Source organism: Falco punctatus (assembly GCF_963210335.1).
Source record: "Falco punctatus genome assembly, chromosome: 2".
NCBI lineage: Eukaryota > Metazoa > Chordata > Aves > Falconiformes > Falconidae > Falco > Falco punctatus.
Genome location: NC_137581.1, coordinates 116,483,074 through 116,504,679, shown reverse-complemented (window position 1 = coordinate 116,504,679; position 21,606 = coordinate 116,483,074). Strand labels below are relative to the sequence as shown.

Genomic DNA, 21,606 nt, shown 5'->3' with positions numbered 1-21,606 from the left:
TTTGCTCGGTGGCCACTGTGCCTAACATAGTGTTGAACTAATGTAGGCCATGTTAGTGATAGCTCAACGAAGTTGCTACCATTCTGCTACACCTTTTTCAAAGGTAATAGTACGGCGTAGAGGCAAGGTAGATATAGCATGGAGAGGGCTGCCTCTTAAGGTGTTGTGCTGTGCAGCATTGGACTTTAGTCCACTGTGAATATGACTTTGGTTACCATGCCCATTTGCCTAGGTTGAAGAGTCCTAAGAACTGAAATATATTTGGCTTTTGCTAAAATCCAGCAGACTTAACTGCAGTCTCCTCCAGCTGATGCACACACAAATGACTGATGCACAGCCAAAAGCTGGTTTTATCAACCCTAAAGACTAATTGAAGGTTCTAATCTTCACAAGACCTGGTAAGGGGAAAAATAATTTGTTTTTTACGGCAAGGACTATTCAGAAGTCACAGTCACACAAGTCAGAACTATCTTTTCCTGGAGGTTCCCTTTAGAAATACTCATCTTTATTCCACTTTTTCCCCAGAAAAATAGTACTTTTAGAAATAACTGTCACATTTAGCTGATAAAGGCAATGAAGTTGGGTTCTAAACAGAATGGAAGGCTAAATAATGAAGCAATCATGTTTTCAGGGCAAAGATTTGGGAATATAAATGAGAGAATATTCATAACTTTATTCACAATTCAGCAAGCTCGTGAGCTTATGTAACACACAAACAGAAAGTCGAGGTAGAGTCTCCAAGTCTGCCAACACACTACTAAGTATGCTCTTGTTATTACACAAGAGGAAAGTTACTTAGAAAGACAATCCCCACAAGGTGGGGGATGACCCATAGAGAGTTGTTGTTTTCATAGGCACAAGTTTTATTTCAAATTATATCCTGCTTCCATGTGTCACTGGGTGGTGCAAAGTACCCTCCAAAATCAAGTGGCCTCTGACTGAAGAGCCTAGAAAATTGTTAGTGCTTTTCTGGTGATAAATAATGATAGAAAATATGTATCACTAGAACCATCCTTTATGTTGTATACATACACATAGAATTTCCTTCTTTTGAACCTTTTCCTCATTATATGTACTTACAACGTTGATATAAAGGTTACTGAAGTAGAGACATTACTGGATGGTCACTTGAAAGCAACTTCAGCACAAGCACACAAGAAAAAAAAACAACCAACCAAAAAAACCCACCAGGTCCATTGATTTCTCTAATGTATATCATTAAGCAGAATATTTTGTATCACTGCATTAATTCAAAGTAATTGTTAACGAAAATGAAATCTACAGCCTTGAGCTTTTGTCCTATACTTTCTTTCACATAAAGCAACTGATGGAGGCAGCTGACTTGCTTGCAGTTACCATGTTCCTTCAGCTATTTATTAGACTACTGAACAAGAAAACCCTGTAGGCCAAAAATACGCTATGATTCTCATGACATTTAAACAAGAATCCCAACCATATTTTGTTGCAATTTTGCATTTTGCACAGTCACCAATGTTGCACAGTGGCCAATTCAAGGCACTTAAACACCAAAGCACTCTGAACATTTGGTCTTAATGTTTCCAAGATAGTTAAATGCCTCTGCAGGCTAATCTTTTTGCAGTGGACTAAGGGCTCCCATGCTGCACAGCACAACACCTTAAGAGGCAGCCCTCTCCATGCTATCTACCTTGCCTCTACGCCATACTATTACTGTTAAGTGACACCATATTGCTAACCATGTTTAACTAATTCATATTTGCCAGAATTGATCTATAGCCTGTTTATACATTGAAGACTTTAGTATTGGAGACTTCACTATGCAATAGGAGCAGGTGTTTCAGCGATATCCCCTTACATTTGGCACCATCAATAACCTTCATCCTTAACCAACCCTCACGTTCACATTGTTCTGTCTTGTTAAAGCACATATGTATGGCTTACAGTGCCAAATGTTCTTCAAAATAAAGTCATCTGAGTTTTGAAGCTGCAATTATTCACAAATGGGCAACCTGGACCCTTCTCTTTTTGGAGTCTTGGCTTACACTATTCTGGCCAAGGGGTCTGTTCTGAATCCTGTATGGGCTGTGTGTGAGAGTCTCAAAAAAGGAATGCAGTAACAGAAGGCTGGTAGTTATTTTGCTTCTGTATTGCTCTTCAGAGCTTAGTGCTTTTGACCATGCCTTCATTTCTCCCTCTTAACAAGCTGAATTTTACACCTGTTTCTCCTGCCTCGTGTTGCCAAGCTACATAAAGCAGTTGCAGAGATCCAATAACTCACCCTTACAAAGTCAGCCTAGTGGTGTGAGGCAAGTACAGGCTTTCTTTGCCTGCAGGAAAGGGAGACTGCAAGCAAAAGTATTAAATATAAAGCATTTATTAGCATATTGCATGGCAAATAAAAAAAACACCACAAAAACACCCCTCCCCCCAAAAAAACAAAACACAACCCAGAAATTAGAAATAAACAAACAAACAAAGGCCAAAACCTGATCTTGAATAAAGGGAATTGATCTCAGAAGAGCATGATTTTGGTCACTTCATCTCAGCCCTTGGTTTGAACTTTTGAGGCTGTTTTGGCAACTGTGAGGGATAAAGAATAAATTTGGCAGAGCACAAGCCTTCCCAGGTCATAATGCATTAACAGTTTTGTTTGTTTTCCTTCTCAAACTTGGATTAATACGGTATGAATGCTGTATAACTGTTCAGGTGGGAGCATTGGTGGTGAGGGGGAAAGTAAAAACTACAGTATGCTGAACACCACTGCATTTTAACTGTGGTGTTAAATATTTAAAATTTGCATTTGGGGCTCTTTTTTTTTTTTTGGTTGTTTTTTCTTTCCCCGTGGAGCTTCTGTCTACACTAATGTAAAGTAACTGGCTGAGAGACTAGTACATTAAGTTGTAATTACTGGAGGAGAGGGGAAATCTTAATGTAAAATTGGTTAAACATGGTTTAGAAATACGGTGTCACTTAACAGGGAAGGTTTTCTCCATATTTTTAAAATACAAATTTTGCTACACAAATCACAATGTAAAATCTTCTTTAAATAACTAAGGACACTTTTTTTTACTGAAGGCTTTCTTCTTTGAACTCTGACAGAGTCTCCTGAAGATGTGGCTCCAACAGTTGGGTTTTCCAAGATTGACCTTAAACAGGGACGCTTTGAAGTCACCATCTTTGATTTAGGAGGTGGCAAACGAATTCGAAATATCTGGAGAAATTATTATGCTGAGTCCTATGGTGTAATATTTGTTGTGGATTCCAGTGACATTGCAAGAATGGAAGAAACAAAACAAGCCATGACAGAAGTTTTAAACAGCCCTAAGATATCAGGAAAACCCGTATTAGTGTAAGTAATGTTAATAAATGTTCTATTAATTTGAAAATTTGTAAATGTTGACCTTCGATACACCTTCTAAAGAAGTATTTATGTATAGTATAAATGTAAGTATAAAGTACACTAATACTACTGTAACTTTAGCACTAAGTAGTATTACAATTCATTTTACAGTACTTCTGAAGTATTTTTTTTATACCAATCTTGGTAACATACTAGTGAACAAAACCTTTTCTTTCCCTCCTGAGTTGTACATGGTGATATATTGAATCCATTAATAGCACCTCATGTTAGATCTTACTTAGTCCTTCTCAGAGGTATTTATTTCTATTCTTTCTCTTTAGCATTGGAAAAAATAATAACTTGAGGGGTTTCAACCCTTTAGAATTCTAATATTACTCAAAATGGTATGATAGGTTAAAGGCTTTGCGCAAGTTTGGCATGGCAATATCATGTAAAAATATTGTTACTGTTTAGGCCTACATCAATTAATTAAATTGTAAATGCTTGACTGTATTCTGCAATACCAGTAATCTCTTCAGCAATAAATGGTTTGTTCACATAGCACATGGTGCTAGCAAGACAGCGCTGTGAGTTGTCATGGGTACATGGACCTCACTTCACAGTGAAGAACAGGATCTATTACTGAAGAGGTTGAGATGCAGTCTTCATTGTGGAGCAAAGTAGAGTGGGATCATCGGCCCACTCTTCCTTTTGCCATCTTTTCTTCCATCCTAATCAATTGTATTATGGCATACCCTAATCCTGCAGGATACCTATGCTTGTGGCAACTCTGCTTTTTGCCAGGGGTAAGAACATACCCTGTTGACAGAAGAAAAGGGGAAGACTACTCTTGCTACTAATCCTCCCAGATAAAGTAATGGATAGTGAGCCTGAGCACTATTCAGGGAGAAGCGGCGGCTCAATGGCCTGGAAAGAGAGTAGGCTGAATTTGCAATGTGGGCGTAAGATTGGTACAAAACACCCTGTATTAGAATAATATGGGAACTGAAGAGTTCTGGTATTATTCAATGTGATGCTTGCTTCAATTTGAATTGGTACTGTGCAGCTTAATATCTGTCATAGCCCATGGGACATATCCCAGTATCATTTTAAGACGATCTTCCTAAAGTGCTGATGGTATTGGCTGTTATTGACTTAGTACAAATTACTTTAAATGTTACATTTGGCTTTTTGGTTTTTTACTGTTCAGTTGTCATAGCGCTATCAAAACTGGCTGGCTGCAACAAGGCTTTTACCACCCCATCCCAGGTTAAGTTCAATAAGTAGTTCCCACGCCTTGCCCCAGCACAGCCACCGATCCCCCACAGGGTTTCAATAATTCATCTACTCTTTGTGCTGTTTCTTCATCCTCTGCCGGCCAGTCCACCCCGCTTCTTGCCTTTGCTGCATCTGGATTCTCTCTTCATCTGGGCTCCTTTTCCAGCCAGCTCCTCCTCATCCAGGCCTCCTTCTTCTCCCAGGGCCTCTCCTACATCCAGGGCACACTCTCTCACCTCCCTCTGCTTCTTCCCAGTCTCTCTCCATCTGGTCCTCCTCTTCATACAGTCCTTAGAGCTATTTAAGTACTTAGCAGGAACCAGCCACAGCTGCACCTTATCCACATCAGCCAACGCGCTGCCCCTGAAGCCAGCCCACAGCTGTATATTATCAGTGTTAATTAACCTGCTTTAATTCCTCTATAATTCTTTTACATTTGGTGTTACTGCTAAATTTATGTTTGCTTTGCTCATGTAGGCTTTGTTTAACACTCAAATGCTTAAGTAGTTAATCAGTCTGTTATGTATGGGGAAACTGAGTTGCAGAAGGCAAGAGTTCTTGCAGTTCATGGTTCAATTCTTCTGTCAGCATCCTCAACAATTATATAGGTATGCAAGTTTATATTTTATTTTCTTAGAGGGTTTTTTGACCTTTTATCAGAAAGGAACATGTAATCTTCATATTATGTAGGCAAATACTGGTTTTGTTTGGGGTTATTTTTGTATTTGTGTTTTTTTGTTGGCTTTATTTTTTTTTGTCTTTGACGTGAAACACACGCAAGATGTAATACAAGTCTATGTGCTATGGCTGGTATTTTTATACTAGAGACATTGCCAGACAGGTTTTGGTTTTGTTTGTGTGTTTTTGGTTTTTTTTAGTAGAAAGTTACTTTCTACCTGTTATTTTGGTGATGAGGGATTATAGCTTTTACTGTTTCACATTTCCTATTAGAACTCTGTCGGCTCTGGTTTAGTTTGTTTGCTCTTCTGCATAACTGTGTAACTAAAAACATCACTGAGAAGTTACTTTAATGTTTACTGCAAAATTTCTGCTGTTAATCATTTTGAATGCTCAATCAAATTCTTATGTCAATGTAAGATGTAGTTAATACTATCTACTTAGAGTTGATAGCACCTCATATTAAGAAGAAGCTTTCTTTTCTGCAAGTCTTCCTGGGCTTCTCTCAGTTCTTCTGCAGTTCGTTATGTATTTTTGTTTCTGCTTTTGCCATTTTCTAACCAACATACAGCTGAAAACTACTTCAGTTATTTACTTGTGTGTGGATAGGCAGCTGTCTTCCTGAGCGTTAGTGAAACTTGATTTTTTTTCCAGTATATAAGGTACAGCTCTTGTTTAACAAGACTGTATTTACTTCTGAGAAATGTATCTGTTGTGTGCAGAGGAAGGGCTAGCCTAGGAACACCTTTCTCTCTCAGATGAGGATGCTTGTGTGAACACTCCTGCATGGGGGATGCTGTGTAAACCAGTGGTGCTTGCTGTAATTTGGTTTTCTCTGTTTGTGAACGCTGACTGCAATTCCTTCACAGAATTACCATAGTGCTTTTCTTCTTAAGGGCCTAGGAGGGAAGGAAAGGGCTATCTGTTATGTACTGTTGTTTTTTCTAAAAGTAAAAACAGGAAAAGAAGATGGTGTGGTGTGTAGTGCATATTTCTGTGTGAATTACATACATTTATATACATAGGTACATACATATATATATGAAAGAGCATGTTGGCCATAGCAACTTTTTTCTCTGTGTGGCTTATTGGCTAATTTGTACTTTGCCCTTGGGACATGAAGGTAGCTTCCATATATGTAAGGGAGATCATTTAATGTAACTGTATCAGTGGTGTCATTATCTATTTCTACTTTTTGTTGCTAATGTGTAAATAATATTTTTCACTTTATGGTTCAGACCTCTGGTTGTACTATGATAGCAGTCAATTTCAGTTGCACTTTTAAGCTGAGATGGAAGAAATCCAACAATTCATAATATGTCGCAATGTAAAAATAATTCAGTAGTGCCTTTTGTTAGTAGATTGATCCTTGCCCGCCCCCCCCCCCCCCCCCCCGATGCAATTAAAGATATCTAGCTCTCTAGCTCACTTTGCACTTGCAGAATTGCAGTGCATTTTGCTCTGACTTCTCTGACTGTATCCAGATATTGTGGTGTTGATTGTGTCTTTGCACAGCGAACGGAGTTCAGACATACATTCCTGGTGTGGGGTTTGGTTTTGGAGTTTTGGTTTGGTTTGGTTTTTTTTCTTTTTGGAAGTAACTTTTTGCTCAAGTTGCATTGTTATTTTCTGTTTCGTATCAAGTCTCAGTTGCATTGTTGTTTTCTGTTAAATTGCATTAGAACACTGTTTCTCATTAAGTTCCAAAAGGGAACAGGGCAGAAACCAACCATTGGGACTATGGAGAACAAAAGCACTTACATCTGCTTGCTTTTCTTCATTGCAGTAGTAACTGCTGCTGCAAAATAAAGCAGTGATATACTTCCTGTCTTGCTAATTCAGTTCTTTCCTAGAGAACATCTAAGGGATCTTCAGGGACCGGTTGAGTCAATGTCTAGCTGCTCTGGTTTAGGTGCTCAGGGGTGATACTCATATTTCCTATCTGAGGCATCTGTTTTGCATACCTACATGAAGATCCTAGGCTTCTACAACTGGCAGAATTTCATAGAGCCATTTAGAGTTCTAGATACTCTCGACTAGTCCTTCTGGTCATTCCTGTAGTAGTATAAATAAATGCATGTCCTATACCATGCCTGGTTCTGGACTTGGCACTACAAGAAAACTGTGAAGACAAATGTTGATTATACTATAGGGAGTCTGTGCTGCTTGGGTATTGCAGTGTGTCACATATGAGGAGAGTCAGCTGCATTTGTTCGGACTTTAAATGAAGAAACTAAGGGAGAGGTCTTCCTGCTGCTTACTAGTAAGGTGTGAAGATAACAGAACAATGTTCTTGGAGATGTGCTGATGGGATGAGAAGTGGTGGAGAGGAGCTGCAACTAGGGAAATTCCTGTCTTGATTTGAGGAAGAGGTTGATCGGTCTGGATGTTCCCAAAAAATTTCTTTCAACCTAAATAATTCTCTGTTTCTAGATCATGTTTATTTTAATAAGGATGGCGTTTTATTGCTTTATTATACTTAATTTTTGTACTAGCAAAAGTGAAATTGTAGAGGCAACTGCAAATTTAGCTAGGCTAGGCAGCAGTAAGAATGTGTCTTATCACTGTGTAATGAAGTCTCATATTCCCCTCTCCTGACCTGATAGGGGTCCGCTCTGTGTAGTTGAATAATGTAAATATCTCTGTCAGTTTATTAACGCTTGGCTTCTCGGCAGGCTGCTACCAAATGTCCCTGCAGGTTTGGTAATGTGGGCTTCTGCTGCTAGTGATCTTTAATGTGTTCGGAAAATATCAACTGAACACCTACCTGTAAGCAATACAGTATGGTGTCATTAAAATAAATAACCCAATGCCTGTTTTGCATTCTGTAAGGCAGTGCGTGCTGTCCTGCTATAACATGAGCATTATTTCATGGTGTTAAGTAGTTAAGTAAGCCTGTTAGTAACTTTTCCTATAGAGGTAGTATTGAAACACTCTTGATAACTGGTTTCTGACTTCTTGTTTGGTTTAGGCATCATGTTCTGGATTGTTATTAATGCTGTCTGCTTTATGTGTAGATTTCTTTTTGGTAGATTTTCAAGTTCCTAGAAAAAAATCCTTAGAGTTTGAACCAAGTAAATATGAGTACTAAAAATCCACAAGGCAATTAAAAATGCTAATTATTATTTTGTGAAAGTTAACTAAATCATTCTTATGAATCCGTCTTTGAGATTAACAATATTTTCAGTGCTTTCCGAAAGCACAGGTAGTTTTTTGCCACATTGTTTTAGTTTGACTGGAAGAACAAAGTGTCACTTGTGTCCTTTGGTCCTTTCCCCTAGTTCATGTGTTCCTGTGAAAACCACAAAATTCTTTGCATTCTTCTAACTCTGTTTGGAAAAACAGATGCAGTTTTTCCTGAGAGCTCTGTGGAAGGAGAAATGGGAGGAAAAGTAAAGCAGTCGAGGGGTCCTGAGACTGTTTTACGAGGTCAGCTTGCTAAATAGGAACCATTGGTATTTCAAACAGTTTATTTCTTTTGTCATTTGCAGCATGGACAACACCAGCAGCATATTGCTTTGCAAGGGTTTCTTTTTCGATACTTGACTGCAAGCCCAAATTTTTCTTTAGATACTTGAGTGTATTCTTGAGTGTTGTTCATACTGATTTCAATGTTGTTGATCATCTCCCCTTGTTCCTCCACCAGAACTGATATCTGGATAAAAAGTTCCTTTATGTCTTTGATCTGGTTCTCCAGATTCACTAGTTCTTTATGTCTCTGTTCAATCTCTGAAAGCTGAGCTTTGGTAATTTTTACTTCAGTGAGTAGATTTTCATTGAAAATCTCCCATTTTCCTTGTTGGAGCATGTCATTGACTTCGTCCTCAGATACCTCTTTACCAGCTACTTCAAGCTGACGGACAATAAATTTTCTGCATTTCTCTTGCTTAGCAGTTATGGCATCGTTGTATGACAGCATAGCATTTACGTAACGCTGGGATAAGAAAGCATGCTGGGAAGCCAGAATTCTTACTGCGGCACGTGATGGCCCATGTTCATTTTCAGCTTTTTTCACTGTTTTTGAAAGTTCATCCAAACATTTTCGTATGTGCTCTGCTTGAATTTTTATTTCTCTTGCTATGTTAGATTCCTTTTTAAGAACACTGAATCTTCTCATTGAAGATAGTAGGCTTTTTTGTTGTTGACTGAATTTATGAACTTCCTCCACCAAATTGTTAATGTCATTCTGAAGCTTCTGGATTTCGTGCAAGTGCCTTTCAGTTATGGGCTCTTTTTCATAAATAATGGCCTGCTGTTCAAACTCCTCCAGCTCTTCTTCTTGTACAGTTGCACCGTTGTTTTCTCCAGCTATCTGTAGTTCCTTAGCTCGCAGTTTAAGCTCTTGGAGGCGGTCTCTCATGGTTTTAGGGTTCAGGTTTTTTTCCCCTCTTGCCAACACAGGGAGTTAACGCTGATATCTTTTTTTCTTGTTTGACTGTAATCAAAGTGTGACAACAATGTTAGCATTTATATATAGACATGGAAAATAGTTCCTGAATTTAGAGCTACAAAAGTAAAGTAGCAGTGAATTGGAAGTGGTAGGTATTCTGGACAAACGTACAGGGTAGGTGGTGTCAGTGCACTCCACCATTTAATTCCGTTTACATAAGCTAAGGTTTTTAATTTGTCTTCAGGTGGATACGGTTAACAGTCATCCCTCAGCTTCTTCACTGCAGTGGTTTTTCCCACACACAGTGATTTGCAGCCCAAGGCCGTTTTTGTTGTGGGTGGTGTAAGGCCCAGAACTTGCCGGGAGGAACGACAATGAAGAATATGGCATGTGGAGAGGACTTTTATTTTGGGGAGGAAACTAGGAGTAACTCAAATTATTATTTAATTGTAATACATTATTTGATGAAAACGAATAAACTTTTAAATCTCTCTTTTTAAAAAAAAAATAGAAGTGAATCTGCTGCTCCATTTTTGGATGCTCAGTAGGAAGTACACGCTTCAGCTTTTGAGGTTATGAGATAGACTATCGAATGGATCAGAGTTCTGGCGTAAATAAGCTGCTTTAGGCTTTGGTTTAGCCACACCAAAAAGCCTTTCTCCATTTTCCTTGCTTTCTTCTGCCTGGGGAGTTAAACCGATAGTAAGTGAAGCACTTAACTCTACAGCAAAACAGAACAGAACTCTTAGTAATTTAAGAACTCGAATAATTTAGCATGAAAATGCTATTTCTTTTAATGGCTGAGCTTCATAGAGGTGGATCCATATCACTAATGTTGCAGCATGAAGATTTTCTAATCCCTTTTTAGATTACTGTCATCTATTCTTATGTTGTCATTTGCAGTCTTCATAACATTTATGCAAATGGACTTTGTGCACCATAGTGAGATACAATTTAGTACTGTTTCTTGTTTAATAGAAGGTGGATTTAGTTCTGTTTTCTACCCTAGGTGTTGTGCATGCTTTACTGGAGACATAATTAATAGAAAGTTTCTATTGTGTATGTTTTAGAAAATGTCAAAGGTCAACTATTTTTAATTATAGGGAAGAAAGTATTTTTCTCAAAACCTTTATGAATGTTTTCCTTGGACTATGAGCAAGAATGGAAAAATTCAGTAAAAAGGACTAGAAGATTATGGGATTTTTACTTGGGGTCTTCTGGTTAAATCAAATGTGTGTCTTTCAAAGGCCTGTTCAAGCGTAAAGGTGAAACAGTACAGTAGAATCTTTTGGCTGTTTTCAGAGATTTCAGGGCAGTCTTCTGAAATAGTAGTGTTTTATAGGTGCATTTCTTCTTAAACCCCAATTCTAACTTTGTTTTGGTTGTTTGTAAGTAAGCAAATGCACTATTTCTGTATAGTATCCAGAAGGATACTTTTGTAATAACTGCAAAGGTCTACTCCAGTAACCTGTCTGTACGCAAATGATTTTGTAACATTTGAACAGCTGCAAATGTTACTGCTGTGGTATCTCTGCTCCCTTATGGGTATTTAAAGACCCTAAATAGATTTTTGTGTTACATAAGTCACGGAGTCTAACAGTATGAATGTGTCCTCCACAGACTTAAATCTTGCTGTCTGCAGGCGGATTAGCTGAAAAAACAAAACTTGAAATGCTACAGAAATCAATCGTGAGAAAGAATGTTGATATTCTGCACAAGTGTGGATTACTCTTGCTGCTTTTTTTTTTTTTTAATTTATTTTCCCTTTAATGCCTTAATATCTGAATGTGTTTGTTGATCTGCATCGAGAGAATCCAAAAAGCCTTAGCAGTCATTAGAAGTCACAGGACTGTAGTGACACTTGTGAACCAGCAAGCTTGCAAGTAATTAATTGGAAAACATTACTTTGGGGTGGGGAAAATGCAACATGTATTAACATTGTTACAATAATTCCTCTTCATTGCCTAACTTGCTGCGTATCTGCCCACAGAAGAAGTCAGGCAATTTCATCAAGGTAACATTCTTTAGGAATGTTTCAGAGCAGCTTGGCACCACCCAGACTGCCACAGGGAAAGTTCATTCTGGGGCATGTGAAAGGAACCAGGAGTGCTAAACAAGGCTTCAGAGAAGTGACCTGAAAATCTGTTTTAGTATAGCCAAACACATCTGTTGACCCATGTTAATTTTGCACGGCTTGACGAGCCTGTGATTAAAAGCAAGTTCTAAGGGTACCATTAACGCTTATGATGTGAGGTGGCGAGACTTTCTTGTATCTAAGAGAATGCAAGTAATTACTGAAAACCTCTTAAAACATGCATGCAGTCATCCAGTTACGGCTTCAGAACACAGTACAATTTCTCAAAAAGGCAGTTACCAATTTTTCATATGATTAATCTTCTGTGGCTTGAAAGTAAGTTAAACACAGGAGCACAAGAACTATACTGGGATTCATCTTCAATTTGTGTATCCATTAATGATTGACATATACTTTTCAATGTTTTGGGTGCAGTGGTCTTGAAATAGCTGTATTCCTTGGGGCAAGCAACAGATTTGCAAATCTATAAGTACTCCCAAACACCAAACTTGCAAAGATGTAAGCACAAAATACTTGAGATTGGTGTTAATAGATTTTTTTTTTTTCCTTGTTTAAACATCAGTCTCACTAAAGAGTGGAATGTAAGCAATTGAACCCTAGGTTTGTATCTTATGTCCTATCGGGCATGCCTTCAAAACCTGCCACTGAACACGCATGAATAAATGTCGTTGATTATACTGGCAACTGAAATGCATGCTGGTTTCAAATAAATAAGGATGTGTTTGTGGCAAAGATAACCTTGCAAATTGTTGGCTTGACTTATTGAGTGTTCTACAATAAGCTTTGTTCATATACCGAGTCCTTGTTTTCCTACGTATTTGTGTATATGTATAGGGGCACATCCTGTTGTTCTTCTGACTGAGATGAAAGATTTATTTCTTTGAAGTTTTTGTCAAAAGAGGGAGAATATGCCTGTTCTTTCAGAGTTCAGTAAAGAAAACACGTGGCCTGAAAGCAATCTAATGACTTAGGGTATCCCTTGTATTCAAAATAAGATTTTAAAAGACTGTCTTTCTGAAGTGATAAAGTAGCACAGCCTAGCACATCCTCATCAGACTTTTTCTTCATCAAAGGCCTGAAAATTTGGGTTAAAACAGCTAAGAGACTGACTGCAGTAAAGGCAAACCAAACTGGTAGATGGGGAAAGTGTTAGCTTCTTAAACTGTAGCTTCAAATTATTGACTGTGGTTAGAAATGGCCCTAAATGCTCTTACACATATAAAGCTGAAGAGCATTGATGAGGTTCGCCCCTGTTCCTGGCCTTTCCTTGGTCATAACGCCGCTGTGTTGCCTTTTGTCTGCACTGTTACCAATGCTGAACCATGTGCTTGGAGCCAGAATCACACACTGCGAGCCAGTCTTTAATAAAAGATAATCTGTAGAAATGGAGTTGCTCTAATAGTATAGTTGCAATAACTTAGTCAAGCCGATATGGCACTGTGCCTTCTGTGTTCACACTTAGGAGCAATGTAAGATGGAAAATACAGCCAAGGAACAGACAGGGCTACAGGGTGGATTTGGGAAGGTGACAGGGGAAAGGAAAAGAAGAAAAACCAGGCTCAGTTTGGCCCAGTGTCTAAGTTGTACTTGAGTCCAAGGAGTACTTATATGCTTTCTTACATGTATTTGGGGAGAAAAAGTAGGAATGTGCATGCGGCATTTCAGTTTGGTCACTCTGGCATACCTTATATTTTAGAAAGGCTTCCCTCCCTGCCCCTCACAGTGTTTTTATCATGAAGATCTGCTGGTGGTTAAGTTTGAATTTGTTCCTCTGGTGGGCATCTTTATCTATAGTTATATATAGTTGACAGGTTCAGAAATGCAGTTTTGCACACATCCTTGTCAAATACATTTTAAGGGTATTGCAGGAGTCTTTGCCTTCTGATAACTTTACTGTGTTGCTCATCAGGGTTATGAATCTCTCCAGTCAAATTGATGACATATGTTGTTGGGAAGGTCTTCATAATGCCAATTACCTCAGTACACTGATGAGGGACATAATAGGTCCTGATAACTGGACCACCATTATTAATAATCTGTCATGATGTTAAAATATGTCCTAAACACAAATAATGAATTTGATGAAAATGAAAAAGAATATATATTCTCTATTTTTTAAGGAGAGGGGAGGCAAGTTGAAAGGTTCTTTTCCTTAATTGCAAAGCAGACATAAAATATTCTTTCACCTATCTAACGTGTCAGTAGACCCAGTGAACAGGGAGCCTACATCCAAAAATGAGGTTTGGGCTGCATTAAGTGAAAAGGCTTAAATGGATATGTGAAGTAGCTAAGTTGATCATATGGAATTCTTTTTACTGGTTGTAATTAGATTTAATGGCTTCTTTTTTGGCTTTGATGAATATTTTATTTCCCCATCCACACCCGACTTACCAAGAACTGCTGTTTATTTTAATTTCGTCGTTTTGGTCACTATTTCTTGGTTATTCAGCACCTTCATTAAACTGCCTGATGCAAAAGGCTCTGTTTTTATTTCACCTTTGATGCAATTTGCATGCCTGCTTACGTTCATTTTAACATACTGCGCTCCACCAGGAGGAGAGGATTTACAGGCAAACAAGGGTCAGAATTCTCTCTTAGAGAGCTCTTTGAGATGTGTAATCTCTGTTCTGCATCATACTGCTTTTTTACCTCTACAGAAATAGCTACCTTTTTTCTTTTTTTTTCTTTTTTTTTTTTTTTATGATTGTGACAAAAGTAAGGGTCAGTTTGTTTTCCTGTTCCTTATTATAAGTCAATTAAGGGCACTGGGTAGAGGGTGCTTTTGGGCAACATGTCCCAAAAGAATCTCACGTTACAAGTAATCTTACACATTTTTTAATTATTTTCTTTTAAAATCCATATCCAGGCTGCAGTGAAGTTACATTACAGCTCTTTTATATGGTGCCAGCAAACCCGTATAACTGTTCTTTTTGAGCACAATGCCTTCGAGTAATGTTGGGAATCATACTTTGGTCTGGAACTTGATTACTACTTTGAGTGTCTTAACTTTAAGAACAAAAAAGTACTGAGACACATATACCATTTAAATGCCTACAGTTTAAGATACTTAGAGTAGTGTGTGAGGAAAACTAGGGGCCTGGGTTGAAATTCTAGTTTGCTCCAGAGGCTGTGCTCTCTTGTATATTCTCACAAGAAAAGAAGGAACTTGTTTGATGGTTTTGGAATCTTGCCCTGTTACCCCAAGATATAACTTAAGTAACTAAAGCGAGCAATCTTATTACAGGTTACATTTATTTCTCTTTTATTTTGTTTAAGAAATTTCCTTTAATTTAAATGCCTTGTAATGAATGTGCTTAAACCAAGGATTATCATGCAGCAAGGTGGTTGGATGAAAACATCCTCTTAAAGCATCTCTGTTTTAAGATGATAAGTCATTGGGAAAACATATTTAAAAATAGTCTAAGTTCAAGTTTCTGTTTGTGGGAAGTGTGGGAGTGGTTCATGAGGAAAATATCAAAGGCAGAGAGCTTGTCCTGGTTATGAGCCTAAAAAGAGCTGCCATTATATGTAGAAGGTAGCTAAACTGTATCAGATTATATATGATATGGTAGTGCAAAATCAGTAACCTTTCCAGCACGGGGGACTTAAGTGCTAATGGGTATCTCATTCTTAATATTAAAAAATACTAACATGCAAAGGTCATTTGTATTTGTCAGCTGCTGGGAAATAACCTGCAGCACGTTGCTTCTGGTGTTGCCTGCTATGTAACATTGAGGAAATAAAATCTGGTTGCTTGTCCCCACAACGATGTTACCCACCATAACTGCCATAAGGCTACCCAGTGAAACCAAAATGACCAGTACGCAGGAGCGTAGCGATGCTGCGTTTGCAGCAAGGTAGCCTGGGGGATCGGGATCTCTGATGGGTGTGAAATAGATCATGGGAGGTAGGGAAATATTGATATTGAGTAAAAACATGAGATTCAAATAGAATCAAACAGGTCTGAGTTTTCCAGGAGTTCATAAGATGGGTAAGAATGAGTCCAAAGTTGTGGGAAAAGTGTAAGCGGATCACACTGTTGGAGTGAGCCCTTCAAGGGAGATGGAGAGGGGAGAATAGACCTTAGTTACCTGAAGTAGTTCAGGTGTTCTTGGCCATTTGGCCAGAAGCCTGTAGCACAGTCATGTTGTGTGGGAATCACCTGTATTACAAGCTTTTATACTTTCAGAATCTCTACAACTGTCAGTACTTCTCTAATTAGAAAAATGTGGGGGGTTTTGTGCTCTTTTATGAAGTATTTGGTTCAAAGATGCACAGTGAACCACTGGCAAATCTGAGATAGTTCCACAGAGTTTTGGAACCATTGTTACGAATGTGTGGCTGCAGTTGTGGAAGACTTGAGGAGAAGCATCCACCACCATTTCCATGTCTCCAGACAAGTCTCATGTTCCCTGCTGATACTGTGGGTAATGGAAGGTGGCGAGTTCGTGCTTTTGTGCTGATGTAAGTCACAGTTACGGTGACGCATGCTGCACCTACAAGTCCTGACTGACAAAACAATGATCTCACTCTGCCGATCAGTTAGGCTGTGGATTATTCTCTGTATTTGGTAAGGGAATGGTGTATCCCTTAATTAAAAGCAAAACTAAAGAACTTCCTTAATGTTTTGATGTTTACCATCAGTAGTATTTTTTAAGAGACTTCAGAAATGAGCAGCAGAGAGAAGTAAATGTAAATACCTGGGTTTATTTGTTTATTTCCAGCAAGAATACTACTAGAAGTCAGCACCTGCACTTAATTAGCTATTGCAAATATGATGGCCACCTGTAGGTCACAGAAAGGAAATCATAATATCCTCTGCCAAAAGATCACATAATTAAGGTCCAGATATTGGTATATTTTAAAGCAGTATTTGAAAATAAATAAGGAGCAAGAGAAAGGTCTGCAACAGGGTAGAGGACAAGTGAAATTCTTTTGATTTAATAGGATATATAGTTTTAATTCCTGATTAACAAGTTATTGCTATAAATCAGTTTCAAGATTTTTGTCTTCCTGGCAGTAGAATTGCATTCTCAAAATTTCTGTTATGCAACATCCCACCTACTTCACATTCCCATTTCATCTCTGTCAGACCATATAGCTACATATCACAGCCTTGAAACTCACCTGTAGTAAATCAAAGGATTTTCAGGGAACTTTTTTAAAAAAATACAGGCAACTTAGACTAAATAACTTCAATGTTTGCCTAGGTATTGATATATCAACATGAAATAGAGTGTAAGAAAATAATTAATAGTTAACCATTTTTTAAAAATCTACAAAAATGTATGGCAATATCATTTATTGTCATTGGGTTTGGGATTACGCATCTGGAAGTTGAACATAATATTCCCGATGTGAGCTCAGACATCTCTTTGGATGCAGCCTATTTGATCAATAGGTATGATTAAACTGAGAGCAGAGCAGTGTGTCAGAGGACCATGTTTTCGGTAAATAGGAATATGATTCAGACCTGAGGTGAGAATGAGGCCACTTAACCAAAATGAAACAAATTGTAATGGTTGACATTCTTGTGACTGCTTCAAAAGGTAATATGAGAGTGAAGTTGCTCTAGAGTCGCCTGGAGGTATTATAAACGGGATGAGTTTAGAATCTTACTTCTAAGTATTCTCGTATTTAAATGTGACCTGGAGGAAATGTTTAGAGAAAAGGCTGAATTAGAAAAATGTCTCTTCTTTCTCCCTGCAACTGCATGAAAGCAGTTAATTATTTTTTTATTTTTTACAGGTCAGCCTTAATTGATGTTTGCAGGCAGATAATTTTTTAGCAATTTATTAACCAGTTTTTCAGTACGGTTTACCCTAATATTCAAATTATTGTTTTGCATAAGAGTTGAAGGCATGAAAAGTAAACTAGAGAAATGAAATAAGACAGATTACCTGAGAAAGAGCCTAGTGTTAATCAGTAAAAAGCTACTGATGGGTTTATAATTGTTGTCAACAATCCAGAAGGCACAAGGGCTTAAGAGTGCTAAAGAATGTAGTTTAATAACTGTTAACACCCACCATTTGAATTGTTTCAGTGTACTTAAAAGCTTTTAAAAGCAATCCACAAAAACTCTGGGGAAAGAGAGGGCTCAGAGTTTAATTTTAGAGTGCTTAATTCCATTGGAGGCTGGAAACTGTTGGCTAGTTCTCCTATCTGCTTGTTCGGTAAAAATATAAAGAATTTTGTTTTCTGTGACTTCCTCGAAAAGCTAATGCACTGCCAGTAACTGAAGAGGAAAGAAAAAAAAACAGTCTGACAAACTGGCATCTTTCTGCCTGTTTGTGGGTCAGGAGTTTGACTTTCATGGATGTTAACAGAAGCAAAACATAAAAAGACTTAACAAAACCTTTTCTTGCTGTATCTGCTGAGGCCTCACTTCTCTAGGATAAAATATCCTACTGATTGCTGTCCACAGGGTTGCCCAACAAACAAGTTAACAGATGAGAGGTGACATTTCTAAAGGAAAAACGTAGAACAGCATTTTTAAATAGAAGATTGACCATGGACTGAAGAATATGGCATTGTTCTTTCCCTTGGGTAGACTGCTGTGAAGTTCAAAGGTGTTCTCTTTTTCTTTTTTTTTCTTTTTTTTTTTTTTTTTTAATTTTTCCCAGGAATGCTAATTTAGTCCCTCAAAGCTATGCTTCTTGAAGTAGCCTTAAAGACTAATTTTCTTGATCTAAGTCATTCTCATAGACATCTTTTTCTAAAGTTGCTTTTTAATCATGTTGATAGTTCTGGTACTGTAATATTTTGACCTCAGGGATGCTTTGCTCTTTGTTAATTTTGATGGCCACCATAGAGGTTTGACCCAAAATTTTAGGTTTCTTGTTAACTGATATAATTTACCCCCAAAAGCAGCATCACTGAGCCACTTTTAGGGATTACCACCCCCCGCAGTGTGTACTCTATACGGTATTTTGTTTTCGGTGTTTTTACTGTATAAGAATCCCACAGAAGTGAAGAGAAATGTGTTAGTTGGGAAGTAACAAGGTTTAAAAAATCCCCCGTGTCTACAAAACAAGAAAACACACATATGGGTGTGCACATACCCTCTTCCCAAATAAACCCTTTCTGTAACACTTCTTGGTTTTTTGATGAAAGCTGAGATACAAATATGTCCAGTTCATACTGGATTTTTTTTTCCCACTAAATCTTTTGGATTGTAAAGTAAACTTTAATACTGGTCATTTTTTTTTTTCTTTTTTCCTCTTTGCTCAGTAATTTACATTTTAGAAACAAGTCAAGGAACACACATAGTTTGTGTTAAGACTCTGTTTTTCTCTGGCATGTCTTCTGTCATTGAACTGTAGATGTCAGTTGTGCCAATATATACATACACTCCCTTTCCACATTGTTTCCCATGACTCTTAAAGTTCAAAAGCTTTCTAGTTGCTTAAAAAATCCTACCTGATATAAAAAGAGTTGGTGTCTAGCTTTATTTCTTGTGTAAAGTAAGTTTGTTCACTAAGAATGTTCCAAACGTACTTTATATGAAATTGAAATAAGTCAGGCATGATTTTACATACAAAAGTTTCTTACTTAGCAAACTTAATGTGATAAACCAACAGACACTCTCCTGTGCTTTCAAGTATGTGGGGTTTTTTTATTATATACATACTACAGTTTTGTACTGACTTGGAAAACTAAAATCAAGTTCTATCCTTTAAGATAACTCCGATGTATTCCTTGAGGAAGGAAGTTTTATGCATAAACTTGCTTCAAAACCTAGCATTCCTGTGCATGAGCAGCAGAGCTGTGAGACTATATTCACCAAGAGAAATACACAATTCTTCGCAGGATAGACATCCATTGTTTGCATGTCTTGACACTTGGGCACATTCCCATTTTAAACCACACTACAGCCTTTTTCTGATATTTGCAACTTAGCAAGCATTAAGTAAAAGAAGAGTCTTTACCTTTTATTCCTGTGCTGGTGGCTTTCCGTTTTATCTTTTACAGAGGAACTCCTGAGGTTTCAGCTTCAGTATAATCCGGAAAACATTGTTTCTAATATTTGCCTAAGTAATATGCCTTGAGTGACATTCCATGAAGTTTTTTCTGCATGCCTTCCACTTCTAAGTCTTATACAGTTGTCCAAGGGTTCATCATCGGGAGCAGCGGTGTGAGAGAGGAGCTGACTTCTGCAACTGCAGTAGACAGGCAAATTGATTACTTTCTGCTTGGGGAATCTGGTTCTGCCTGTTTGAAACCCAGCCTTGCTGAGAGGCGGATCACTGCTGGAGCTGCCCAGTAGCAGGAAGTGTCTGGGAGCAGCTCCCTAGATAGGGGCCAGTTTACAGCTGGAAGTGGAGCACTGCCTACGGATGAAGCCCAAGTGTAAGTGCAGGGATTGCTTGCTTCCCTTTTAAGGCACGAAGGGAAAAAGAAGCAAGGGTAGGTCATGGATGTATGAATGCATTTACCTGAAAAAAAAAAGCCAAAACCAAAACCAAACAACACAAAACCCCAGCAAATAACAAAGTAATACACTTTGTCAGAGTATCTTAAAAATATTTTAACTCCATTTGTAAGTTTGACCTCAAGGCTGAAGTGGGCAGGGTGTCGAGCAGGAGATATATGACCTGTGCAAAACCACTTCAGTTCTTGAGGAGCATAAGGTGGAGATAGCTATTTGGATATTCTACTTTTTCAGACACAGCACCTCAGCTGTATTTTTTGAATACAGTCAATGTTGCAACAGGAGTGCTATGAAGAAAATGGAAGCTAATGGACAAAAAAGCAAATCTTAGACCTTCCAAGGTATTGGAAGTTAAAAATCAGCAGCTACTGCAAGTTACAGGGCGTTAAGTGTCACACTCACGCTGAGCTATGCAGCTTACCAACATTTCATTCTGCTTCAGCAGTGCTTTGTAGAATGTGCAGTCCAAATAGCCTAGTAAATAGTGCAGTTATTTAATCTACAGGTGAGAAAGGAGTAGGCTGTGGCAACAAACTCCGTGTTCAGAAATATTTTCTTCAGTTTCCCCCTGGTTTATCTTTGGCTCTATTTCATAGCTAAATACTGTGAGGACATTACTTGTTCTAGCTGGTTGGTGAGAAGAAATAGTGCCAGAGTATCATAAGCATATTGAAAACGTCGTAGGTTCTGTACGTGCGTTGAACAGCAGTTAGGGAATCTCTGCAATAAATCATACAAAGTACTGTAGAAGTACTTTTTTTTTTTGTTGACAAGTAGGAGTGGATTATCAAAGGAGGGGTGAGGAGGAAGGCCTCATGCTTTTTCTAGCTCTGTAGGCAGGTTGGCAAAGTTTTGGTTATCAGTAGGGTGTAGGGTTGATGGTAAATAAGTGAGCCTTTTTGGACCACAAGCAGTTAAGACCGATGAAGTTGGAGAGGGAATGGACTTTTGAGAAGCTGTCTTTCTACGGTCTCCTTCATAAACTCTTCTTGAAAAGATTAGATAATGAATCATAGTGCACGAGGTTAATGGTGTCAAGGAATGCTTTTTGAGCTATAGATGTAAAACAGCTTTTTTTTTTCTTGGGGTTTTTTTTTTTTTCTTCCTCTCAAGGAAATAAAATCATTAAGAATTGAGGCTGTCACACTGTGATTCTGGAAAGTTGGAGGGAATAAGGTCTTAGATCAAACTGAAGTGCTGACAAGTTCTGCTAACTGTGGAGTAGATTCTTACCAGCAAGGAGTATGATAAATCCAAAGTACAAGCTTTGGCCTAACATTCTCTAAAAGCCATTTGAGTTGATGATGACTTGAGATATGGAATCTGCTTCCAAAACCATCTGACATTACATTCATGGAAGCCAAATATTTGTGACTTTATCCAGAAAGTTGAATCAGAGTTCTCATGTAACAGAA

At 38.1% G+C, this 21,606-nt stretch overlaps 2 protein-coding genes and 1 long non-coding RNA gene across 9 annotated transcripts in view; 1 reads left to right on the top strand and 2 right to left on the bottom strand.

Annotated features, from left to right (window-relative positions):
• LOC308059531 overlaps window positions 1–19,695 on the bottom strand; it is a 75,624-nt gene extending 55,929 nt beyond the window's left edge. The window contains exon 1 of the long non-coding RNA XR_013926282.1: window positions 14,428–19,695. This is a non-coding gene — a long non-coding RNA (uncharacterized lncRNA). The remainder of the gene's footprint in view (window positions 1–14,427) is intronic.
• The window catches only part of ARL13B (ARF like GTPase 13B), a 44,186-nt gene that overhangs the window by 7,248 nt on the left and 15,332 nt on the right, over window positions 1–21,606 (top strand). For all 7 annotated transcript variants that reach the window (XM_080377019.1, XM_080377014.1, XM_080377018.1 and 4 more), the window contains one exon: window positions 3,079–3,328. In XM_080377019.1, the coding sequence (XP_080233145.1) occupies window positions 3,079–3,328 (250 nt within the window). The remainder of the gene's footprint in view (window positions 1–3,078; window positions 3,329–21,606) is intronic.
• On the bottom strand, window positions 8,378–19,822 carry STX19 (syntaxin 19). Its single transcript, XM_080377025.1, has 2 exons — window positions 19,689–19,822; window positions 8,378–9,710 (listed from the first exon to the last, which is right to left on the bottom strand). The coding sequence occupies exon 2, from the start codon at window positions 9,633–9,635 to the stop codon at window positions 8,757–8,759; it is 879 nt and encodes a 292-aa protein (XP_080233151.1). The 5' UTR covers window positions 9,636–9,710; window positions 19,689–19,822; the 3' UTR covers window positions 8,378–8,756.